At 50.7% G+C, this 27,085-nt stretch overlaps 1 protein-coding gene across 1 annotated transcript in view; it reads right to left on the reverse strand.

Annotated features, from left to right (window-relative positions):
• Window positions 1-1,032: 1,032 nt before the first annotated feature.
• The window catches only part of LOC147700969 (uncharacterized), a 99,410-nt gene continuing 73,357 nt past the window's right edge, over window positions 1,033-27,085 (reverse strand). Inside the window, exon 4 of the mRNA XM_086929797.1 lies at window positions 1,033-8,872. Coding sequence (XP_086785923.1) covers window positions 2,766-8,872 — 6,107 coding nt within the window. The 3' untranslated portion in view covers window positions 1,033-2,765. The remainder of the gene's footprint in view (window positions 8,873-27,085) is intronic.

Genomic DNA, 27,085 nt, shown 5'->3' on the forward strand with positions numbered 1-27,085 from the left:
GTGGACACTATGATGCAAACCAATGTCTCAGACTCTGTGGACCTCTCAGGACTTGGTCCCAGTTACCTTGGAGTCACCCTACTTCCTTCTAGCTATAGTTTCAAGGAAAACCAGATCCATTCTCAACACATATGAATGCAGTGTTGTGCCCTGTCTTGCAAAACACAACATTCTGAGGTACTTGGCAAAGGCAGAGGTGAAAGAGACTAGATTAACTGGACTGGTCAGACCTACAGAAGAAACCTCTCTCGGCGCAAGCTACGTTGCCTGGAAGAGAAGACAACCGCCCTCATCATTTTAAGACTTTAAGGCCACTCATCCCGGTTTTTTACGCTTCTATGAATTACTGTTACAGAGGGCTCCAGTAATTCCAGAAGCAGGGAAATTAAAAGATTTTGGTGAATACCATTAATTATTGGTCTTTCGCAGTCCTTTCCCTCATGTTTTTCCCTACAGTTTCACACTGCAATACTGACAAGCATTCTTGGGCACCACTGTGAGACAACTACTCCAGCCTTCCACTTGGATAGCACACCATTCGGAGACAACCATTACTGCAAATTACTACATCGATGAGTGACTGCCACTTCCACCCAAGCGTGAAGGAATGGGCATCACAGGAGATAACCGCTCCCGCCTTCTGTTGGGACAACACATCACTGGGAGACAACCATTTCTGCAAGACACAACTTCACTGAGGGACTGCCACTTCCACCCAAGCATGAAGGAATGTGCGTCACTTGGAGGCACCCATTCCTATCCTCCTTACCTAGAGGACACCACTACTCCTGCTCATAAAAGCAGGGCATGGAATTGCTGAGGGAAAACCTCCAAGCCCTGCCATTTCCCAGGGTACCCAAGAGTGCTCCACTGACCCTGCTCATGCTAAAGATGGAAACCGTGGTGACACAATCGGATATAAAGGAATTACATGCATAACACAAACCTAAAATCAATGACTGAACAACACTCCCAGACACCTCCCATTCTGAACTGCAGATTTGTCAAACAAAGTAATGCTTAGAGTGAGTATGCTCTTGAGATCTTTATTAAACAGTGTGCAGCCCACCTCCAACACAAGGAAATGCTACAACGCAAACAGGTCCAGATCCCCCATCTTGTTCGTGCTTCGATTGCTTCCGTTGCAAATGGGTCCTTCTAGACATTCCTAAAGGTGCAGAGAAGAAAGTCTCCAAAGGGGGCCCATGCGGCACTTTGTGGTACCTTCCTCTGTTTATAATGCAGCCAGATGCTGAGTCCAAAGTCTATCAGAGGGAGACCCACAGCTTTACAGCACTGAATACAGGACATTCAGTGACCACAGGACAAAGTGAGGAGGGTTCTGGGAAACAGACTGATAGCACTCACCTCAGAAATACAATCAAGAGAATCAGCTGTACAGCAGTCATTGCAATGCTCTCAGAGTGAGGCACAGCCTTGTAGCACTCACAACCACGCCCAGACAACTGCATCCAAGCAACAAATGCCCAATCTTGCAACCCTTTCTGCACACTGGATGAAGTTACACTAGCAACAAGCACACAACCTCACAATACTACACCACTGTTGTAGAACTGCTCACTGGAGCCTACACAGCACATTGAGGGATAACTCAAACCACAGAAAAGCCATTCAGAGATTTCAGGCACATCCACAGGATGCAACCACTGCTCTCATTTGACATTCATAAATGGCAAACATACCAGTCTCTCCGGCATTCACAGGATGTGGAGACCATGCTTCAGTTCAACAATGAGAATCTGTGGTTACCTTCTGGGAGCACATCACAGCACCATCCATAGGATGCAATTACAGCTCTCGTATTTTATCTAGAAACCACTGGTCTTTCCACAGGACCCAACGTTAGCTCTCATACAATATTCAGAGGCCACGTACCACTCACAACTTATAAGCAAAACACTCAGCCAGCAGGTCATCCAAGGCACAAACACACCTTACATGTAGCTTGTAGATGATGTTCAGAGTTTAAAGCTCCAGCCATAAAAAACAGGCACACTACAGCTTCCCTGCACTATTCACTGACATCAGCTTCATCCAAGGGACAAAGGCACAGCCATAATTCAGTGCAAAAGAAAGGAAACACAACCATAGCTCTCAAAAAGCTCTCATTTGATATGGAGCAATCGCAGCTCTATCCACAGCATACAAAGACCGTTGTCATACAGAGATCACAGTTCCATGCAATGGACAAGGTAATGCCACAGCTCACAGAACAGGATTTATAAAACAATAAAAAGCTATCCCTTTTGTCTACTGGCAGTCAACATAACCCCATCAAGATAACCCCATAGCATCTGTTGCAGCTTTTCTGGAGACACCAAGGATTCCACTGTAACCTACAAGGAGGCACCTCTTTTTCCACAGCACTCAATGATGCCTCTAAAAACATCCACAATAAGAGGATGACACACTTAAACAACGCTATTATTACTACACTACAGTGCTCTCCAAGTCTGTTCACTTCGCAGTCCACCTGTACTAAACTGAAAAAGCACACTTTTACTGAAACATTGCCCCACAGACCGTGTATCCCCCGTGTACTGGCTTGAGAAAGTCTCCTCCGCCCCAGAAACCTCAATAGGTAAGGAGACTCTGACCCTAGAAGCTTCATGCCCCTTGGCCCTAAACTGCAATGCAACAGCAAGCTCTGTGGCAGTTTTAAGCACCCCCCACATCTGTCCATCCTCTCTTCAATTACACTATAGGTTGTCGTTGCCTTTTCTTTAACAGTTCTAGCAGACATTTCACAAGGCATTTGACTCTGAATGTCCATCGCAGTTTGATACACCATTATAATTCTGATTGATAGACAGGTTTGGTGCCCAGCAAATGGGTAAACCCCTGGTCGAGGGCAGAACTGGGTAGCTGGCTAAAATGTCTCCACTATATAGGAGGCTATGGATGGCCCAACCCTCCACAGCTTGTGTGCCCAAGTTATCTAAAAATGGGTAAACAACATTCTTGTTCCCCCTGGCATAGTCTTCATGCAGCCCAGATCTACAGTGAGTCCTCCTGTGTTCCAGCAAGGTAGTGAGTCTGGTAAAACATTTCCTGCACTGGTTGCACTGATATGGCCGCTCACCGGTGTGACTGCGCAGATGGTGTGTGAGAGACTGCTTGTGTCTGAAACTCTTCTCGCACTTGCCACACGGGTAGGGCCGCTCCCCGGTGTGGATCCGAAGGTGGACACGTAGGGTGGACTGCTTGTGAAAGCACTTTTGGCACTGCTCGCACTTGAAAGGTCGCAGCCCTTCTGTCTCCTCATACTCATCCTGGGCCTGCCAGGGGAGGTGGAGATGGGTTGGTACGTGACTAGTTCCACTAACAGTCTCGTCCATACACAGCTTGTCCTCCTTCGGAGACGGTCTGGGACTTGCAACCTGGGACCTCCTGTCACTTTTCGCACTGCACGACTTCCATTTGTCTGGGTGCTCAACCTTAGGGACATGCTGGGGGTTAGTCAACGGAGGTGGAGTCTGACTGATATCACTTGGAGGACTAACACTGACTTGATCACAGTCATTGTCTGGGACTGCATGTTCCTCTTTCTGAACTGGTGCAGAGGTGCTGTTAGTGGACTCCTTCTTAAGGGTCTGCTTGAACGTTTTGCTTACACACACCTTTTCCTCCTGAATCTGCCGTGTACCCACAACAGGAGATTGGCCAGCAGAAATGTGGTCAGAGACACTAAAAGAACAAGGCTTTATGTCCATTTGAAGCTGCTGAAGGGTAGGAAAATGGCATGGTGCAGCACTGGTTTTATCGATCACAGCACATGGGTATCGCTGTTCTTCTAGTGGAACTTTGGGAGGCAGGATAAGTTGGGGCTTCTCATCAAATATTGCTGGCAAGGGCGATGTTTCTGAGCGCGCGTCATTTGAGATGACATGTTGAGGCACTGCTTCCAATATTTTGCTGTAGACATCACCCAGGTTGGGATTCTCCTCTGTAACTGGTTGGGACACAGAGCGAGAAGGCTGTGCGGGAAAGAGGGTCTTGCGTCCATCCCACAGCAATGATTTATCCCCGCTGTGAACTTTCTGATGCTCAAGGAGATTGCTGAGATGGTTCAAGTCAATCCCACGCTCACTACCTGGGTACCTTTTGTCCCGATCTGAATGAGAGCGTAGGTGCTGCGATAATGAAGATTTATTGCGATAACGTTTCCAGCAGATGTTGCACCAGAATGGCTTCTCTCTGGAGTGCTTTTGCTGGTGAAAGGAACTGGTGGGGTTGCTGCCGATAGCGGTCTCAAACTCACTGTGCTCTAAGCTACTGGCAATTTCTTGGACTGCTGGAAGGCCAGCTGCGGTGATGGAGCCAGCTTTGCTCTCCATGATTGGGGGTCCGGTTTCCCTTGAGTGGGTTTTATGGTGAGAATTGAGTAGTGCACGTCGGCTGAAGCACCTTCCACACTCACTGCACTGGTACGGCTTCTGTCCGGTGTGGATTCTTCTGTGGCTAACAAGTGATGACTGGTGCCGGAATTTTTGTCCACAAATATCACATTGAAATGGACGTTCTCCAGAGTGTATCCTCTGATGTATTCGAAGAGTGGTTTTCATACCAAAGCTTTTACCACATTCATTACATTCAAAGCATTTTCCAGAGTTGGGAACTGTGGTTTGCTTATGGAAGGTAGTCGGGTCTAGGAGGATAGTTTCGGAGTCTCTTTCTTTTTTTAACAGTTTCTCTGTAGTTATTGGCTGTGGGACTGCCTTTTTTGTGCTATGTGCCTTCTGATGGACAGTAAGGTCCAACTCTGTGGAGAAGCCTTTACCACGTTCCTTACACAAATGCAACTCCTCCTCTATGTGAGTTCTTTGATGGCTTACAACAGAAGTCTGGTTCCGGAAAGTTTTACCGCAAGTGTCACAATAAAACAATGGTCCTATGGTGTGCATCCGCTGGTGGATGAGTAGGGTGGAGTGCCTATCAAAGCTTTTGCCACATTCGCTGCATATAAAGCACTTGCCTAGCCGGTGACTCTTGAGATGGTAGTTGAGAGAGGATCGGCAGCTGAAGCAGCTTTTACAATCTGTGCACTTGTAAGGACGCTCCCCAGTGTGTGTTCTCTGGTGCACTGTGAGCAGGGAACGCCTGTTAAAGCGCCTTCCACACTCATTGCACTGGTACGGTTTCTGTCCTGTGTGGATCCTTTGGTGGCTTACCAGAGAGGACTGGTGCCGGAAGCTCTGTCCACACAGCTCACATCGGTAGGGACGCTCCCCAGTGTGGATTCGCTGGTGAATTCGAAGGGTTGTTTTCATTCCAAAGGTTTTCCCACATTCGTTACAATGAAATGTCTTACTGGGATTGTTTATCTGCATGACCTTAGGGAGGGAGGACTGGTCGCTTAGGACACTATGAACAGCCTGGGGGTAGCTGAGTTGGTCATTTGGAATACTATGTACAACCTGGGGGTCACAGACAACTGTACGTACAGCCTGGGTCAGCGGAGGATGGTCACTGAGGATACTGTGGGGAGCCTGTGGGAGGGGTGACTGTTCGCTGGCACTATGTACAGACTGTTGCTGCGGGTATTGGTCACTGATGCTATGGACAGTCTGGGGTTGACAGGATTGGTTACTAACATTGACAGGAGGCAGCAGAGAAGAGGAGTCATGATTGACACTACACATAGCTTGTGGGATTGTAGACTTCTGATTGAAGCTGTGTACAGCTTCAGAACTCTGGGACGGGTCACTGATGATGCTTTGTGCCGCCTGGGAGAGTAGGGACTGGTCGTTGATAATAGTTTTCACATTCTCTGGAAGGGCAGGGCCACCCATGATGCCAAGAATAGGTTTATGAAGGGGGAGCTGGTCACTGATGATGCTATAGATAGCCTGGGGGGCATAGGATTGGTCTTTAATAAGGGCATAAAAAGGCTGGCGGGTGAGAGGCTGGTGACACATTCCACTTTCAAAGTTAGTTTCTCTTTTCAAACACCTCTCTCCCGCGTGTTTCCGCTGATGTAAAGTCAGTTGTGAAAGTCTGGTAAAGTCTTTACCACAAACCTTACAGTGATGCAGCCCTAGCCCGGAGTGTATCCTTTGGTGGCTAGCCAGAGAGGTCTCATTTCGGAAACTCCTGCCACAATCAACACACATAAAACACTTGCCTTGCCGGTGACTCTTGAGATGGTGATTGAGAGAGGACCGACAGCTGAAGCTGCTCTTGCACTCTGTACACTTAAATGGGCGCTCCCCAGTGTGGGTCCTCTGGTGCACAGTGAGAAGGGAGCGGCGGCCGAAGCTCTTGCTGCACTCACTGCACTGGTACGGCTTCTGCCCCGTGTGTATCTGCCGGTGGCTCACCAGAGAAGATTGGTGCCTGAAGTTCTTATCACACACGTCACAAGCAAATGGACGCTCTCCAGTGTGAATACGCTGGTGCACCCGAAGAGTTGTTTTCATGCCAAAGGTTTTACCACATTCATTACATTTAAAGCTTTTGGTGCTGTAGATCTCTTTCTTCTGTGGTAAGGAGGACGAGTTGCTGAGAACACCAGCAGAGTCAGATTCCATTTTCAACTTTTCCTTTATACTATGTGTCTTCTGATGCATTCGGAGTTGTGACTTCCGAACAAAGTCTTGACCGCATTCCATACAATGATGCAATCCCTGCTCTAAGTGTGACTTTTGATGACTCACAAGAACCGACTGCTTCCTGAAGCCTTTTTTACATATGTCACACCGGAAAAGCTGTTCAGCTGTATGTGTCCTCTGGTGGATAAGGAGAGTGGAGTGTCTACCAAAGCTTTTGCCACAGTCATTGCATATGAAGCACTTGCCCAGTCTGTGACTTTTTATGTGATGGTTGAGTGATGATCGACAGCTGAAACTGCTCTTACACTCTGTGCACTTGTAGGGCCGCTCCCCAGTATGAGTTCTCATATGGACCGTGAGAAGGGAACGCCGGCCGAAACATTTGCCACACTCGTTGCAATGGTACGGTTTCTGTCCAGTGTGAATCCGTCGATGACTCACTAGTGAGGACTGATGCCGAAAATTGTTACCGCACAATTCACAAGCAAACGGCCTCTCTCCAGTATGTATACGCTGGTGTACACGAAGAGTGGTTTTCATGCCAAAGGTTTTTCCACATTCATTGCATCTGAAGTGTTTACCAGAGTTGTCTATCTGGAATTCTGCGGCTAGGGTGGCAGGATCACCAGCTATGACTGCATACTCAGTTTCCTTTTTCAACTGCTTCTCTGCACTGTGCGTTTTCTGATGGGCCTGAAGCTGCAACTCGCGGGTGAAGCCTCTACCACATTCATTACACTGATAGAATGGTCTACTGTGGGTTTTCTGATGGCCCACGAGTGAAGACTGGTGACGGAAGCTTCTCCCACAAGCATCACAGCGGTAGGGTTGCTCTCCAGTGTGTGTCCGTTGGTGAATGAGGAGAGTAGAGTGCTTGCCAAAGCTTTTCCCACATTCCCCACAGATGAATGACTTGCCCTGTCTGTGACCCTGGAGGTGCTGGGTGAGGGATGATCGACAGCTGAAGCTACTCTTACACTCTGTACATTTGTAGGGACGCTCCCCAGTGTGAGTCCTCTGATGCACAGTGAGCAGAGCTCGCCGACCAAAGCACTTGCCACACTCGTTACACTGGTATGGCTTCTGGCCAGTATGAATCCTTTGGTGACTTACGAGCGAGGACTGGTGCCGAAAGTCCTGTCCACACAGGTCACATCGGAAGGGACGTTCACCAGTATGGATCCGTTGGTGAACTCGAAGTGTGGTTTTCATACCAAAGCTTTTGCCACAGTCACTGCATTCAAAACGCTTATTAGTTTTGTCAACGGTATGGCTGTCGAGGTTACCTTCACTTTGTAAACGTCTGACTCCACTATGCTTTCTCTGATGCGAAGCAAGCTGTGAAAGCCTGGTGAAGTCTTTACCACATTCCTGACACTGATACAGCCCTATCCCAGTGTGTTTTCTCTGGTGGCTCTCCAGAGAGTTCTGGTGCCGGAAGCTTCTGCCACAATCCCCACATATAAAACACTTGCCTAGTTTGTGGCTCTGGAGGTGGTGGTTGAGAGACGACCGACAGCTGAAACTGCTCTTACATTCTGTACACTTGTAGGGTCTTTCACCGGTGTGAGTCCTATAGTGCACTGTGAGCAAGGAACGCCGCCCAAAGCACTTGCCACATTCATTACACTGGTACGGTTTATGTCCTGTGTGTATCCTTTGGTGGCTCACCAGTGAGGACTGATGACGGAAGCTCTGGCCACACACATCACAACCATATGGACGCTCTCCGGTGTGAATACGCTGGTGAATTCGTAGTGTGGATGGGGTCTTGAAATGCTTGCCACAGACGTGACACTGGTGGGCTCTCTCTCCCATGCTCACCCACGAGTGGTTGTCCAGTTGGGTGGACTGGTTAAAATTAGGATCATCTGAGAAGACATTTTTTGTTCCCTGAGGGTTCTCTTCAGCCACCAACTCTTCCTGATCAAGCTGCTTCACACTTGTAGTCCATGGAAAGCCTTCCTGAAAAGGGGACTGGTCATGACTCTCAGTAACCTCCTCTTCCGTATTCTGTGTATGTAATAATCCATTGAGCAATAAGGTTACGCCTGGTAAACATTGTGCTGCAACATTAGCCATTTCTCCTCCCGGCATTTGGGTTGAAGGACATGGATAGGAGTAAACTCTTGTTGCTAGGTCTGTATTGAGCTCCAGACATGATGTGAAAGGAGGAATGTCAATTTTGTTTTCCGCTCTGTCCGCAGCAGAATCTCCTGTGGGGTGGGGTGTTTGGTGCTCGTCGTTCTCTCCTGAATGTTGAGGGATGGATTCTTCATCAGCAATGTCTTGCATTTTCTCTGGGAAGAAAGCATTAAAACACAGTGAGTTACTTACATAATTTGATAAAGCAAAGATGATTAATAATGTCAAGACAGACAATATAAGGAGTATAACCACGGGATGCAGGGTATAGTAGCACAAATGGGCTGATTGGGGGGGGACAGGGACTCTAAGGGAATTAATACATGTATACATAGAGCATGCTTAGAAATCTGGTCAGTTCATTTAGAAAACTAAGAGATAGCAGTAAAAAGGATAGGTCTTGATGAAAATGATGCTTGTTTACTCCCCATGGCACACTGAACTGGGGCAGGGCGAGCAATCTTTTACTTGTTGGGAAGGGGTGTTTCCTAGCAAACAAGCCCAAGAGAAGCACAGATTACAGGCCAATCAAGGAGCAGTAATGGCAGACATGTTACTGGAATATGCCACCACCCTATGGTTTGCTTGAGTGGCGGGGCTTTTAAGACCACACAGAGTACAGTGAGTGGATGACACAGAGATGGACAGTAATGTGCAGGGGCTTAATGTCTGGCTTAGGCAGCTGATAAACAACATCAACGGTGGGACATAGACGCTCCTAAGAGAACATGTCTGGAGTTTCCCTCTGACCAAGCAGTACAGTTAAACTAGATACCAGATAGAGCATGGGCACTTGGAAGAGCTAGCCTCCTAAGTTTCTCACTGAGTATACAACACCTCTACTTCCCATTTTACCTACCATGCAGCTCTTACGCTCTACAAATTTGGTAATATCTCAAATAAAATATACAGTCATTGTACTATTGCGCTGCATTTCAACACAGAATTGGTTCAGGAATTGAGATTCTGTGGTTGTGTTGTTATCTTACATTCACTAACATATTAATCATACAAAAGTACAGCAATGCACGAGCTGTGGATGTCACCCAGTAGTACTCATGGGAAGTGGGCCTGAATCAGAGGCAGGCTTGTTAAAGGTAGTTAGCCAGAGCTGGCAGTGGGCGAAGGGTTGAGGGACGTAGGGAACCACACATAACATTCACTGCAGACATTAGTTTGAGTCCAAGAAGCTTTGGCACTAATTCATAGTCTTGAGTAAGCACAACTAATTCATGGATCAGAAGCATGCCCCACACTGCCTTCAATGGCCATAGTAACATTGTTAACATTCACACAATGCTAATTTGTATATATGTATGTATGCAAGTATGTATGTGCTGGCATTTCAAAGGCGCATATCTAGCAGGAAAAAGGGTGTGTGTATACACATTACTGAGGATTTATACAATGCACAGACCACCTATTATATGATATCATGGTGTTTAGTACACAGAGTACATTGTCTGCGTTTATAGGTTTTCCTCGAAGGAAAACAGAGTAGGCTGAAGAGGTATTTTTTCCACTGGCCCCAGTTGGTGTTAGAGATGTGGTTTGGAAAGTGAGGTGTGAGACTGTGGGCCTCATTCAGACTAAGGAGTGATGCACTCTGTTCCACCAGGTAGGCACTCTGCTGTCCTGGTAGACTACAGCCCTCCACATTTAGAGATCTTTGCCCGCCTTACAGCGATCTCTGTGCCTTCAGAGGAACCAGGGCCACAGTGGCTCTGCAACTTTGCTGTACAGGCACAATGTTTAATAAGCCTGCACAATTTTTTGCTTTACTAACTCACAAAGTGGAGTCTGTTTTTGTAAAACAAATGTCCCTGATATGCACTGATCCCTCCCTCCCACAGCATATGTGGGGATGGGTGGAGGGGTATCATTTCTGCGTTTTCCTGTTGCTTGACAGGCTTTCACTGGTGTCCAGAAAAGGAAAAGTACAATAGGGCACACGGTCTAAGGTACATAAACTGATTTACGTGAAAGTCTTAGATTCCACCAGCTGAGTTGCTTGCCTAAACTGAGTGGGTAACCGGGAGCTTGTCAGACAGTGTACTTCAAACTGCCAAACTCTGAGGCCCTTTGCTCCGTTCTGTCTTTCCAAGGTATTCTAATATTTCTGCCTGCCATTGTTACCTCTGCTTCACACCCATATCTGAACATCACCCTCTCGTTCTACCTCACTATTATTCCTTGACTGTTCATCTCACGACTGTCTCCTTTTCTCTCTTCCCAGTCTTTTTCCCCCTTACTTTCTCTTCCTCTTCCCCATGTACTCTTGCTAAAATAGTAACATTTGTTGGTACAGTTATGCAGTATCACATAACATTCCAATGAGCCATACTGTTCGAAATGGGGGTCTCTAGTTGGCAGAGGTAGGTATCTTTGTCCAAATAGGGACTCTTCTTCCTAGTCAGGGTAAGGGGGATACAATTGTAAAAAAAACCCTGCTTACCCCCTTGGTAGCTTAGCACGAGCAGACAGGCTTTTCTCAGAGGCAGTGTGTAAAGCATTTGTGAACACATACAGTAATACAGTGAAAACACTACAAATGGACATCACACCAGTTTAGAAAAATAAGTAAACTTTATCTAAACCAACAAGACGAAGAACGACAAAAATCCAACATGCAATACTCTTAGAAATAGTTACTGTGTAAAATAACCTTTCAATTGAAGGAAAATTGTGAAAATACAGTTACTCCAACTCTGTAGCTCCGTCTGGGGCTACTGCGATACTGAATACAACAGAGTCTGACAATTCCGGCCAACAGCGTCGATACAAGTAAGCAAAATCGTCGACAGACTCGGGAGACAGTACCTTTTATTGTTGTGGCCGACACAACGTTACTAGCTGATCCGGGGCAACCGTAGCGGTTGCGATGTGAGATGATAGCGTTGCACCGTGCGGTGTCCTCACGGCTCGCTGCAGGCTCGTAGACAGAGTCGGTGAGACCAAGGCTTGCGTTGCATTGTGAGGCGATACTTGATGCAGTGCTGGCAGGTTACGATGCGGCGACGAAGCAGGTAGATGTTTGAGTCGGGCAGCGACGGAGTCGAAGACGTGAGTGAAGCGTGTGGCAAAGCATTGCGGAGTGCGATGCCCCCAGGACGCGGTGCAAGCAGCAGCTCGTTGATGGAATCGGTGAGACAGTGTTGCGGAACGAGGCGGTGCTCTTTACAGTGCTTTCAGGACACAGAATCTTGCGATGGACAGAATTGGTTACCCTTTTCTTCTCCAGGCAACTGAAACCAGCAGTTCCAGAGACTGTGCCCAGAAGCTTGGTGAGGTCTTTGATGATCCTGAGACCTTTTGAACAGGGGGCAAGCTCAGTTCAAGCTCTTGGAGATCTTCCTCAAGCATGGCATACAGCAAAGTACTTTCTCCTTTCATTGGCCGCAAGTAGCCACTGCAGGCCAACCCCAGACAGCAAACAGCACAAGGGCAGTACTCCTCCTCAGCTTCTCCGGCTCTTCTCCTTGGCAAAGGTTCCTCTCAATTCCCAGAAGTAATCTAACATTCTGGGGTCTGGGTCCCAATATTTATAGCCCCAAATCCTTTGTTCTCTGGTGGAAGGCAAGCCCTGTGCTTGGTCAAAACCGGTTCTGTCCTCTCTGGTGCAGTTTCCTGGCAGGAGGTGGAGACAGCATTGTCCTTGGCAAACCAGGTCCATTCAGATGAAAGGAAATCTCCTCCCCTACTCTAAATACAGCCCATGTCTATTCAGCCCAGCCCTGACTCATCAGGCTCTCTGGAGCCACTGCTCCTTCACAGCACCTGTTATCCAAAAGCCAGACATGTAATACACAAACCTAGCAGAGGCGTACTGGATGGCTTAGCAAAAAAAAATCTGCTTCCTAAAAGTGGTATTTTCAAACACAGAATGTACAAATCACCCTCACTAAAAGATGCATTTTAACATTCTGAGTTCAGGCATACTAAACTTTAATTTTCGACCTTGTTCCCAGGGGTAGTTACGTTTATAAGATGTTATAAACAAACTCCCCAATCTATCCTATGGGAACAGGTAGCCTTGCAATTGTGAAAAACGAAATTGGCAGTAATTCACTATCAGGACATGCCCCACACACAAGGGCATGTCCTACCTTTCACATATACTGTACTCTGCCCACGGGGGTACTTTGGACCTACCTGAGGGGTGACTAATATGTAAGAAAAGGGAAGATTAGGGCCTGGCAAGTGAGTACACTTGCTAAGTCGACATGGCAGTACCAGACTGCACACAGGCTCTGCAATGGCAGGCCAGAGTTACATTTACAGGCTGATTCTGTGGGTGGCACAATCAGTGCTGCAAGCCCACTTGCAGCATTTGATTTACATGCCCTGGGCACACACAGTGCACTGTACTAGGGACTGACTAGTAAATCAATTAGCCAATCATGAAAAACACCAATCCATAACAGTAATTCACAAAGGGAGCACTTGCACCTTGGCACTGAACAGCAGTGGCAAAGTGCCCAAAGCATCTAGACCAGCAAAATGGAGTCCACCAAACAGCAAAAACACAAGAGGCAAAATCAAACGAGCATTGGAAATGCAATAGGTCTCGCAGCATTAGAGTTAGTGCTTTTAGAATTGTTTATGGGGTTTTTTTGTAAATCTTTAGCATTTTTGTTTCCTGTAGCCAATGCTAAAGAATTACAAATAAAAAAAGCCATAAACATTTCTAAAAGCTCTAACTCAAATGCTCTGAGACCTATTGCACTGTGTGAAGGTGAGGGGTTGAGGGTGAGTGAGGGTGAGGGTGGGTGAGGGTGAGTGAGGGTGAGTGAGGGTGAGTGAGGGGTTGAGGGTGAGTGAGGGTGAGGGGTTGAGGGTGAGTGAGGGTGAGTGAGGGTGGGTGAGGGTGAGTAAGGGTGAGTGAGGGTGAGTGAGGGTGAGTGAGGGTGAGTGAGGGTGAGTGAGGGTGAGTGAGGGTGAGTGAGTGAGGGTGAGTGAGGGTGAGTGAGGGTGAGTGAGGGTGAGTGAGGGTGAGTGAGGGTGAGTGAGGGTGAGTGAGGGTGAGGGTGAGGGATTGAGGGTGAGTGAGGGTGAGGGGTTGAGGGTGAGTGAGGATGAGGTGTTGAGGGTGGGTGAGGGTGAGTGAGGGTGGGGGTGAGTGAGGGTGAGTGAGGGTGAGGGTGAGTGAGGGGTTGAGGGTGAGTGAGGGTGTATTATTTCTACCAAAAAGAGAGGAGGCATACGCAGGAACACATCACATATATATTTGTTAGTAAGATAGCTCAGTGGACTACTGCATCCACTGCAGAGATCTCCAATAGTCTAAAAGGTGTACGAATCCCGGCAGGCCCGCTATTCTTTACGTCCTTCTAATCAAGCATATATTGCCAATCATGCTCTCCAGGGCGCACACGTATGTACAGCCACACCCCCTCCAGCAGTAACACTGTTTCTTTGTAGCTGGATTTATGGGCAGAAAACCCCCCAAACAAACTGGGGGGGATTGAGGAGGGGCTACGAACCACAAAGGGGATGGCACATACCATGGTTACCGCACAGGGCTTGCCCGCATCCCCCGCCCCCTCCGTGCAAAGGTTTGTCGAAGTGAGCCTTGTGGCAAAGGGTGTTCAAGTGTTGGGTTTAAAAATGTACGTAAGGGGGGCGTGGCCAAGATGGCGGGGTGAGCGGACGCTTCCTCCCGTAGCTCCTCCGGCCCGGCGCAGCCCGAGCCCTGATCGCCGCGCTTCTCTCCCCCCGCGGCTGCACTGCGGGCGAGAGAACTGTGCCGGAATTCCTGGGGCACACTTTGATGCCACTTTGACTTTCGTGGCCCCGGGGGAAGTTCCCGAAAAGTTTATCCGAAGATCGCTCCGGGGAGCGGAGCCTGGATCATCCCGAGGAGAAGAGCTAGGAGGCGGGGCACACGGCGGCGCTGTCCGCTCGCCTCGGCTAGGCCGAGTGCTGAACAGCTGAAAGCCGGAGCTCCCGAGGGAGCGGAATAGACGGACTTCGCGGAGTGCCGGAGCTTCCTGACCGGTGCCCTGGTGGCGAACACCATTGATGGGCGACGGACCTCACCCCTGCGCCGGCGACCCTCCCCCTGCCTTGGACTTCGAGGGGTGACGCCTTGCGGATCCGCGCCCGGAGACGCCGGATGGCGGAGTTCGAGCTGTGCCCATGCCGGGCGAATTAACTAGTGGTGAGGGGAACCGCCGGTTTCGCCCCTTCCGGACCCGTTGCTGTTTGAGGGTCGCCCATGGACTTGCCGGCCCGGGCTGCCTCCTTGGGTCCCACCCTCCCGCCATCTTGTCTTTGTGTAGCTGTGCCCAGTGGCCCTCGCCCGCACCCTTCTTCTACGAGAGCCTCGATTTGTCCTGGCACCGACTCATCTATTGCCCTCTCTGGGAATACGAGGCTGGAGGCCTCCACTTTGGACGTTGCTGCCTGCCCTGCTGGCCCGGGGGTCGTCTTGCCCAGGACCGGGCCGCCATTTTGTCGCCTGTGACGCACTACCCTTGTCCCCACCGAAGGCCTCACATTTGGTGCCCGCGAGCGGTGGCGCTCGTCTACAGCGACTGACCCTAGGCTTCACCGGGGGCCAGGATGGCTGGGAGACGTGGCGCGGCACGGGGAGATCGCACTTTGCCGGAAATGCTCGGCAGGTCCCAGCAACTACGCGACAGGACACAGCCGTCCCCGGGGGCCTCCCGGACATCAACGGACGCAGCCGTGGGCGAGCCACCAGTCACGAGGTCCTTCATGGAAGACTTATTCAGCTCCCTCAAGGAGGACTTTCAGACTCTTAAGACCGAGGTGGCTGGAGAGGTCCGGGAGGTGCGCAGGGAGGTCGAGGGCCTGGGCGAGAGGGTCGATGCTGTGGAGACGACGGCCCAGCGTCGCGATGAAGAGATAACTCATCTCCAGCAGGACGTCCTCCGCCTCCGGGAGCAATGTGTTGAGCTCCAGGCCCATTCGGAAGACCTCGAGAACAGGTCCAGGCGGAATAACATTCGGGTGCGAGGTGTTCCGTCCGCGGATGAGGGTGGGGACCTGGTGGCCTATCTGCAGGACTTGTTCCGCGACATCTTGGGGGAAGGAGCGGACTTCCCGATCCGCATTGACAGAGCGCATAGGGTGGGCCGCCAGCGCCAGTCATCGGCTCCCCCGCCTGATATCCTAGCTTTCCTGCCGGATTTCCCCCTGAAAGAGCGCATCATGACGGAGGCCCGCAGGAAGCAGCCGCTGACCTTTCGTGAAAGACCTGTGGCGCTCTACCAGGACCTGTCCGCCATCACACTGCAGAAGCGCAGGTCTTTCCGCATCGCGACGGACTTTCTGCGAGAGCATGAGACACCCTATTCCTGGGGCCACCCCTTCCGTCTTATCTTTCGATGGAATGGGGTGCTGCATCAGCTGCGCTCTTTGCAAGATGTCTGTGGGGTATTGGGCCTTACTGCTACAGAGGAGGAGGGGGCTACACCTGCATGGCGGCGCCCCGAGCGGCGGGGCCGACGGAGGTCGAGGAGGCGCCCATCGTCAGCGCCGGCGAGTCGTCCGGACTCGCCCACCATCAGGGCAGAAATGGCGGAGGCCCTGAGGAATGCGGCCAGGAACTTGCCTGAAGCTACTGGTGTGGCCCTAACGGCCTAACTTTTCTCCGGGGGGAGAGTTTCTTAGCTTTAACGGTGCTGAGCTGGGGCTGGGGGGGTGGGGGGGGGGGGGGGGTCTGTGGCTGGACGTCCACTTGACTTTTTTCTACAGACTCGCCCATTTGGGCTAGACTGAGACTATGGGGTGTTGTTTTCTGTTTTTTCTTACTTTGGCTGGTTGCCATGGGTTGGTTCTGGGGGGGTTTCATTGTTGGTTTGGTGTGGGGGGGGTCCCGTCCGAAGTGGTCCGAACATGTGCGATGTTGCCTCTGGCCTTCCCTGCGCCCCTGCCCCGCGCGCCCCCTCCGCTGATCCCTTGCCCACTGCATAGCGCGTTGTTTCCCTGGAGGCGATGCCGCCCCTGAAGGTAGTGACCCTTAATGTTAAGGGTCTGAATAACCCTGTGAAGCGTAGGGCGATTCTTTCCCTGTTGGAGGGGTCGCAGGCGGATATTTGCCTCCTGCAGGAGACCCATTTGCTTTCCAAAGATTGCCATAGGTTGCGCTCTGCCAAGTTCCCTACGCAACTCTTTTCCTCTGCTGCGACTAAGACTGCTGGGGTGGCCATTCTTTTAGCCAGCTCCTTCAGGGGGGAGGTGTTACATAAACATGCTGAGCAGAAAGGGAGGCTTCTGGTGTATCGCATGCGTTTGGGAGGTGTTACCTTTACGGTTGGTTCAGCGTACAGCCCGAATGACCACCAGGATCGTTTCCTGGAATCAGTGTTGGTGGACGTTACTGCCTCGCCCGATCGCCATATCATCTTGGGGGGAGACCTGAATATGGTCTTCGACTCCACCCTGGATAGGTCTGCCCAACGCTTTCCGCAGACGGGGGAGCTTTCTAGGGCGGTGCGGGACCAGCTTGCGGAAATGGATCTGCATGACCTCTGGCGCGTCCTGCACCCCACCGATAGGGACTACTCCTATTTCTCCCACGCGCACCGCACGTATTCACGGTTAGACTACCTCTTGGTGAGTGGACCACTTCGCTCGGCCGCCACGGCAGCGGACATCGGGGTTTTGTCCTTGTCCGACCACGCACCGGTTTCCGGAATCTTTGCTTGGCCGGCGGCCCCCCCCTCTAGGGGGATGTGGCGGCTCCGGGACACGCTTCTCCATAAGAAATCGGTCGTAAGGCGAGTGGGGGAGGTCATCCAGGACTACCTAACCCACAATAACAACTCTGCCACGTCCCTGGCGACGCAGTGGGCGGCTTTGAAAGCGGTCGTCAGAGGGGAGTTTATCTCCATTTCCTCGGCGGAAAACAGGGAACGCCAACGCAAGAGGGAGGAACTGACAGCGCAGGTTCGGGAGCTCGAGCAGGTTCACCGCCGGACGGGGGCTCCTCGTGTCTGGAAGCAGCTGAAGGCGGCTCGGAAACTCCTCTCTGCGCTGGATCTAGATCGGGCGGAGTATGCTGCGCTGCGCCTGAAGCATGCCTTTTACACCGGCGGAGACAGGTGCGGTAAACTCCTGGCCCATAGGCTCAGGGCTGCGCAGCAGCGCAATGTGGTGAAGGAGCTGGTGGGAGTGAACGGGATCCCGGTTTCCGGTGACGCGGAGGTGGCAGATACCTTTCGTTCCTTTTACGAAGCACTGTACGAGGCAGAGCCTTCCCCACCGGGAGAGGCTGAGGCCTATTTGGAGTCCGTGACCCTCCCGGCCCTGGACCCCTCCCAAGCGGACCACCTGGAGAGGGACATTCACGTGGAGGAGGTCATCTCCGCGATTGCACGGCTAAAGCACGGCAAAGCCCCGGGCCCGGATGGTTATACGGCCTTGTTTTATAAAACCTTCTGTCCCACTGTCGCGCCTCTACTGGCTCGCTTGTTCAACTCCTTCTCCGAGCCGGGAGCTATCCCGCCGGACCTTCTCTCAGCAACGGTATCGGTTATCCCCAAGCCGGGGAAGGACCGGACCCTGTGCGGCTCGTACCGGCCCATCTCGCTCCTAAATGTGGACCTCAAGCTTTACACCGGGATCTTGGCGGCCAGATTGGGTTTACATTTACCAGGTCTGGTGGAGGCAGACCAGGCCGGTTTTGTACCCGGTAGGCAGACGGTCGACAACACAAAGAGGGTGACGCACGTGCTGGAAAAGGCCTCACGCGTTCCGGGGGAGCGGATGCTGCTATCAATCGACGCGGAGAAGGCCTTTGATAGGGTTCATTGGCCATATCTCGAGCTGGTCCTTGGGAAACTGGGGATCGGCGAGAAGTTCCGCACTATGGTCTTTAACTGCTACAGGAGACCATCAGCGTCAGTGCGTGTCAATGGACACAGCTCCAATTGCTTTGCCATTGAGCGCGGCACGAGACAGGGTTGCCCCCTCTCGCCGCTCCTCTTTGCCCTCTATATGGAGCCGTTTGCACAGAGGATTCGTGATAATCCGGACGCTATTGGGGTGAAGATGGGGCAATACACGCACACTGTCAGCTTATACGCGGACGATGTCTTGTTGACCCTGGACGACCCCAAGCGGTCGCTCCCTGCCTGCGTCCAGGAACTGGACGCCTTCGCCCGTGTGGCGGGTTTTAAAATGAACATGACTAAGTCGGCTGCACTGGACGTGTCGCTCACTGCTGCCACCAGGCGAGACCTTCAGAGTCTCTTTCCTCTGCAGTGGTCCTCCTCCACGGTGCCTTACCTAGGCATTTTGCTTGCCCCCTCCCTGTCTGCCATGGCTGCAGCTAACTACTCCTCTCTGGGCAAAAAGATCAAAGAGGAACTCGGCCGATGGAACAAGGGCCTACTCTCGTGGTTGGGCCGTATCGCGGCGGTGAAGATGACGATACTGCCTCAGATCCTATATCTCTTCCGCGCTCTGCCCCTCCAGCCCCCTGTGGGATGGATACGGCAGGCGCAGGCGGACATCTCCCGCTTTGTGTGGCAGGGCCGTAAGCCTCGGATGAAGCGGGCCCTCTCCATGCTAGCCCCGGAGGCGGGGGGTCTCGGAGTCCCGGACCTCCGGAGATACTTTCAGGCGGCGCAGCTTCGGTATCTGGTGGAGTGGAGCTGGTGGGAATCGGATAAACACTGGCTCTTTCAGGACCAGGCAGTCGCAGGCCGTACCCTCCAGGAGGTCCCGTTCTTGCGGCGCGCTCACCGCCCGCCTAATCTCTACGCCTCTTTTATCACCCGGGTCCCACTGAGAGTGTGGGACGCGGTGTGTGAGCTGCATGAGCTCACGACCTTTCCATCGCCGTTCACCCCCATAGCTGGCAATCCGGACTTTACCCCGGGTTTGGAGCCGGGAGCTTTTTCCCACTGGGTGAGCGCGGGCTGCAGGGCGCTTTTCCAGATCTACGGGCCGGAGGGCGTGCTCCCCTTCCAGCAGCTCCGACAGGAGTTTGGCCTGACGGAGGGGGACAGGCTGCGTTACATGCAGGTCCGCCACTGGGCTCTTCAACCCCCAGTGCGTGACGTCACTGCCCGTTCAATTACGCCCTACGAGCGATGGTTGGTAACCCGGACCTCGGACGCCAAGCTCATCACTGATCTGTATAAATTTCTCCAACCCCCGCCGTTTCATTACCATAACCCAGGGAGGGAGCGCTGGCACAGGGAACTGGGCAGGACCCTGAGTCACAAGGAGTGGGACAGGATTGCGTATCGGGCGAGGCACTCTGCGTACCATACTGGGCTGACGGAAACCTTCACTAAAGTGTCCACCTATTGGTACTACACCCCGGAGCGGCTCTATGAGATGCGCAAAATAGGCGATAAAGGTTGCTGGCGCGGCTGCGGCCAGGTGGGCACCCTCACGCACGTTCTCTGGGAGTGCCCGGTGCTGTCGGCCTACTGGAAGGAAGTCTTAGATGAGGTGGATAGACATTTTGAGATCGAACTTCCGCGCTTCCCCGCGTATGTCTTGCTAGGCCTCCCCAATGATTTGATGTACCCGCTGAAATCCCGCAGGGGCAGGCAGATTGCGATTGCACTAGGTTCAGCCGTTCAGAACATACTGATACTCTGGCGCACCCCTACTGCCCCCTCTATCACTGGTTGGCTGCATAGACTCTGGCAGGTACTGGGTATGGAGAAGATGTCGCTAACGGTGGCTGGGAATGTCGACCAGTTCGAGGAGCTCTGGCACCCCTTTTTGGCACTGCTGTCCACGGAATTCCACGAGCTCACGTGTCCACGGTATTTGCGCCTCCTTAGGCTGACGCCGCCGGCAGCTGCGGCGGAGTGAATGTGCGGATTGAGGGCCGGGGGTTGGGGGCGGGAAGAGGGGTTATATGCTTCTATTGCTGCCTTTCGGACGGGGATGTTGGGGTATTGTTTTCTTTCTTTTCTTCCTTTACTCTCCTTTCTTCTTCCTTTCTGGGGTTGGGGGGTTGGTGGTACGGTATGCTTCTCCTTTACTGTGTTGCGGGGTGCTATTCCGGTTTGGCCTTGCTTAGGGAGTGGGGGTCAACAGGGGGGTCGTTCACAATGCCTTATTGCCTTTTGTATTTGCTTAGTTACCCTCTGGGGCTTCCTGCCTCCCTGTTTTTCTTTTGACTCGCTGCAACGTTCCGCTTCTGGTATTGTATGTATGCTTGACCTCCTGCTCCCCTCCCCGTGTTTTTGTGCCTTAATAAAAAATACTTTAAACCTAAAAATGTACGTAAGGCATGGTATGTCCATGCTGCTATTAAAGTCCGGGTCTAACAGAGGGAGCCTCCTCTTAAGAGGGGTTTTGCTGCAGCAATCCAAGATGGCGGATTTGTTGAAAAGCTGCGAGTAAACCGACAGCATACTCGGCACCTTTTTATAAAAAAACGATTTGAGATGGCTTCCATCATGTCATGTGGCGATCTGAGTTAGTTCCGTCATTCCTTACGTAATATCTCGTTTGTCAAACTGTAGACATTTTGCTCGTTTCGGTCTGAATTTTATTTTTTTTCCTTCATTTTGCATCATCTTAATCAGTCCGTGTTATGTATGTATTGCCTGTTTTTTTCCAGGCTCTCTCCCGAGCGAGTAGTGTGCATAATTGTTTTAGGGGTTCTCCAGCATTCCACACTTCTGGCAAGAGTTGGCGGGCCTAGACCTGTGCAGCAGGATTGCATAAATTAACCGGCACCGTTTACAGTGAGCGGACAGATGTAATCGGCCGTGTTTATTCTAGCGCTGGAACGATGCGCTGCAAATGTTCCTTGATTTATGGCGCGGTCTCGAGTTCTACACAGTTTACATTGGTCGAGGACAAAACTCGCTGGGTTTGCTAAAGTAGTTCAGAGGTTTCAAGATGTTTAGAGTAGCCGGATATTTGTAATTTTACGAGAATATGTTCTCTGAGCGGAACCAGAGCGGTGCGAGGAGGGTGCCGGGGAAATGGGTGTGGAGGCTGCAGGCCAATTCAAATCCACCCTTTCTCACAGCCCTTTTAGAAATCTGGCGTATAACACCGATTGACCAGTTTTGTTACCAGTCGCGAGACATGTGTGCATCCGAGCAGGCTAGGATGCACCGAGCCCCTAGAGTGTTGAGACATACGGGCTTTCCGAAGCCTGCGTTTCCGGTCCAAAGTGAGATTGTGCGCTCAAAATGGAGTCTTTATGTGAGGCCTCCGCCGGATAGATAGCTGGGGCAAAGAAAACGCCTCACGACTCTTACCTTGGTATTCACGGAGAGTCCCCGCCACTGGCCTGCAATGGTGGGAAAAGGAGAGGCCTTTTCCTCCTCCTGCCATGCTCCTCTGGCCTTTATGTTTTCAATTGGCGGCTGCAAAAACAAACAAATGCGACACGGCGGGAAGGGGAGGGGGCGGAGCGGGTTAAATTAAACAAACAAACAAGACGGACGGACGGACGGAGGAGAGGGGAGGAGAAATGCGACACGGCGGGAAGGGGAGGGGGCGGAGCGGGTTAAATTAAACAAACAAACAAGACGGACGGACGGAGGAGAGGGGAGGGGGGAGGAGAAATGCGACACGGCGGGAAGGGGAGGGGGCGGAGCGGGTAAACAAAGACGGACGTGCACGCGCTTTTAAGCTCAATGCGCATGCGCATTGAGCTTAAAAGTCACAGGCACTGCAAGGAATCGCCACGATTCCTTGCAGTGTGGATAAAGAGTGGATAAGTCCCAATACTCTCGCCTTGCTCGATGCGCATGCGCATCGACAGGCGAGACCTAAAAATGAAGGGAAGACCCACGCCAAAGGTGCCAGGTCTAACACATACCATAAAATGAATTGTCGATTGCTCCCTAGAAAATAGGTAATTCAACTCCCAGTATTAGCCTTGGAAGCAGAAACGCAATATTCAGTTCTGTGGCCTGCAGATTACATAAACGTATCTGCAAAACTGCAAACTATATTTTCGTCACTTTCAACTGAGTTTTCCTGCTGATCTCTGTCAGACTCCAAGAATAACAACTTCTCTGTTGATTCCCTACTAGTAGGGGCTCTCTATTAGTTGCCGCAGTGAAGTCAATGAGACCTTAGAGCAGAGGTCTTCAATCTGGGGGGCGCGACCCCCAGGGGGGTCGTGGAGTCCTTTGAAGGGGGTCGCAGATTCTGTCCCTGGCTTGGGCTGATGAGGGTGCTCACGGCAGGCCTAATTCACACCGAGGTGTGAAAAACATCGAAGCCTCATTAACAAGTAAAAGACTTGTCAAATACTCGGGTGTGGCTGTGTGTGTCCCTGAAGCCGTTTCGAGCTGGGGGAAGTGGGGGAGGGGGGAGGGGGGCTGGGGGAGCAGGCTGTAGTGTAGCCTGCCCTTTGAGGTCAATGGATATTGCGCGCCTGGAGCTGTGGGTCCCGTGACACATCCCCCGCCCCCAGCCGGGAGGCACAGAGATGCCCTCCCATGATCGGGAAAGAAGGAAAAACACGCAGCGAGATACTGACCCCCCACTCCCCCATGAGAAAGGCATACAAAAGGTGGGTGGGTGAATGAATGATGGGTGGATGGATGGATGTAAGGATGAAGGATGGATGGATGGGTGAAAAGGTGGTTGGATGAATGATGAATGGGTGGATGAAAGGGTGGATGGATGAAAGGGTGGATGGATGAAAGGGTGGATGGATGAAAGGATGAAAGGGTAGCTGGATGAAGGATGTATGGATGGATAAAAGGTTGCATGGATGAATGATGGGTGGATGGATGGATGTGTGAAAAGATGGGGGGATGAATGATGGGTGAATGGATGGATGAAAGGGTGGATGGATGAACGATGGATGTATGGATGGATGGATAAAAGATTGCATGGATGAATGATGCATGGATGGATGTGTGAAAAGGTGGGGGATGAATGCTGGGTGGATGGATGGAAGGGTGGATGGGTAAAGGATGGATGTATGGATGGAAGGATGAAAGGGTGGATGGATGAAGGATGGATGTATGGATGAAAGGTTGGATGGGTGAAGGATAGATGGATGAAGGATAGATGTATGGATGTAAGGATGAAAGGGTGGACGGATGAAGGATGGATGGATGAAAGGGTGGATGGATGGAAGGAAGGATGAAAGGGTGGACGGATGAAGGATGGATGGATGTAGGATGGATGGATGTATGGATGGATAAAAGGTTGCATGGATGAATGATGCATGGATGGATGTGTGAAAAGGTGGGGGGATGAATGATGAGTGGATGGATGGATGGATGGATGGATGGATGAAAGGGTGGGTGGATGAAGAATGGATGTATGGATGGATAAAAGGTTGCATGGATGAATGATGGATGGATGTGTGAAAAGGTGGGTGGATGAATAATGGGTGGGTGGATGGAAGGGTGGATGGGTAAAGGATGGATGTATGGATGGAAAGATGAAAGGGTGGATGGATGATGGATGGATGGATGGAAGGGTGGATGGGTAAAGGATGGATGTATGGTTGTAAGGATGAAAGGGTGGACGGATGAAGGATGGATGGATGTATGGATGGATAAAAGGTTGCATGGATGAATGATGCATGGATGGATGTGTGAAAGTGTGGGTGGATGAATGATGGATGGATGTGATGAGGTCTAACAGGCGCATTTATGGTTGTCAAAAGATGATGATGAGGAGTACCAGTTTCTAGAAACTTTTGTCAGAAGGGGGTCCTTACCTCTAAAAAGATTTTACAAGGGGGTCTCGGCATCAAAAAGTTTGAAGACCTCTGCGTTAGAGCCTGAGACGTTCGGATGATCTTGACACTTGTACATGGTATATAAAAACACAAAATAAAAAATCTGCCAATAGGTCAGTGTGACTGGGAGGGACAGGAGTACTATATACAGGGCATTCGTCACTAGCACCAGTCTGTGACTTTAGGCTAAGGCAGTCTCTAGGGAGTTATTCACTCTAGCCACTGTTTATTTCTGAGTACTTGAGCTTTTACCATAAAATGAGGTCATGCTGGGAGGAGTCAGATGCACACCACCACTGAATGAAAACAGCATGCCCCAAAAATGTCTGGCTACTCCAAAGCCCTGTTCACCATCAGCATCCAGATCCACTGCTGGTGCGCAAGTACATACATGTGTTGATGGTGGAGGTAGATGGTGAACACAGGTAAACCATGAAACTGGAAGCAGGGTCATGAGAGTGATGCAGTCATTGAGGTGTACATTTATCTGCACTACTTCACTATAAGATTAAACTCATTTAATATATATGAACATTGTATAATACCTTTTAAGACACTTTTTAAGGTAGTCGGCTCCACCACAACAGACCACACCCGCAACCTCGGCATCATCCTGGATAGCAAGCTATCCATGAGAAACAAGTCTACGCAGTATAATCCGCCTGCTTCCACAACCTTCACATGCTCCACTAGATACTCACGTGGCTCCTGACCAGCACCAGAAGGGACACCATTTAAGCCCTCATCACCAGCCGCCTGGACTACGGAAACATACTCTATGTAGGAATCACGGCACACCCCTTAAAAAAACTCAAGACAATACAGAATGCAGCTGCACTACTCCTATTCGACCTCCCCAAAATTACCCACATCACAACCCACCTCAGAAACCTACACTGGCTCCAGATTCAGAAGAGATGTCAGCTCAAGATGTTGACCCATGCCTACAAGGCTCTGGACAACGAAGAACCAGCATACATGAACAAACGCCTAACCTTCCATCAACCCACTAGACACCTTCGATTGGCATCCATCTCCCTTGCATACACCCAACGCATCCACTGAACCAACAGCAGAGGGCAGCCAACACCTGGCAGCCAAGGCCTGGTACAACCTTCACATCAGGACTGCTGCATCGCTCCAGCAATTCAGAATAGAGCTAAATACCTGAATGTTTGAATAATCGAACCCCCAGGCAGCAACCATAATATCCAGCACCTTGAGAACCTCACGGGTGATTTGCCGCGCTCTATAAATGTCTGATTGATTGATTGATTGATTGATTGGGTCTAGAGGCAATTTGTTGATCTTTCAAACCCTGGGATAAATACATATCCAGTATCTGTCTGTCTGATAAGTAAAAGCATTTCCATTCCAGGGGAATCACACTAGACAGAGTAGTACGTGGGGTAATCAGATACCTTAAATAAACCAGGTACTATTGTATGAAATACACTGGAGCCCTTCATCTCAATAAAAACATGCATGCAGATCATCATTCCAACACTGTAATTGCAGTCAGTGGTAATGTCTCTGCTACTCATGGGAGAGCCCAGAAGTCTGTCATGAATTTAGTAGGAATCAACGATGGGAGTACACTGCTAGCCTCTCCGCCGGATCGCCCCTCTGCACTCTGGTATATGCAGTGCGTATGACTTGAAGAGTTGGGAAAAAGTTTGTGAGTGTTTCACCAAGGTTGGTGCAAGTAAGTACTTGATATTTCCAGTGTCTCTAGACACGAGACATGGCTCGTGTTTCGGGATAGTATCCCTTATCAGTAGAGAAAAGTTCTGGGGTGGCAGAGAAGGCCGCCAAACAACCGTCACAGGCTTCGTTGCCTCTCAAGCGCGCAGGTGCGTCTGCAAAAGCTCGTCAGCTTGGGGGCTCAGGGGAGACCTATAACAGGAATCAACGATGGGAGCACACTGCTAGCCTCTCCGCCGGATCGCCCCTCTGCACTCTGGTATATGCAGTGCGTATGACTTGAAGAGTTGGGAAAAAGTTTGTGAGTGTTTCACCAAGGTTGGTGCAAGTAAGTACTTGATCTTTCCAATGTCTCTAGACACGAGACATGGCTCGTGTTTCGGGATAGTATCCCTCATCAGTAGAGAAAAGTTCTGGGGTGGCAGAGAAGGCCGCCAAACAACCGTCACAGGCTTCGTTGCCTCTCAAGCTCGTCAGCTTGGGGGCTCACGGGAGGCCTATAACAGGAATCAACGATGGGAGCACACTGCTAGCCACTCCGCCGGATCGCCCCTCTGCACTCTGGTATATGCTTGTGAGTGTTTCACCAAGGTTGGTGCAAGTAAGTACTTGATATTTCCAGTGTCTCTAGACATGAGACATGGCTCGTGTTTCGGGATGGTATCCCTCATCAGTAGAGAAAAGTTCTGGGGTGGCAGAGAAGGGCGACTCTGCTGGGAGGTGAAGCAGTGTGCTCCCACACCAGTTTCTCAAGAATTTAGTACGAGTTAAAATAAAATGTATCTCATGATGGCTGCAAATTTGCATGTGTTGATTGAAGCAAGCATGTAAATGGTGTGCCATGTAAAAAGTCTTATAGAGTGCAAGTTCACCCTCATGGGCTTCTTAGAACTCTGGTCCCAAAAATAGCAAACACAACTTTCCAGATTCTATCATATCCGCATCAATTCCTAAAAATAAAGATTTTCCCTATTTATGAAATTGAAGGTGGTTT

This window comes from Lissotriton vulgaris, chromosome 7 (genome assembly GCF_964263255.1).
Source record: "Lissotriton vulgaris chromosome 7, aLisVul1.2, whole genome shotgun sequence".
Taxonomy (NCBI): Eukaryota; Metazoa; Chordata; class Amphibia; order Caudata; family Salamandridae; genus Lissotriton; species Lissotriton vulgaris.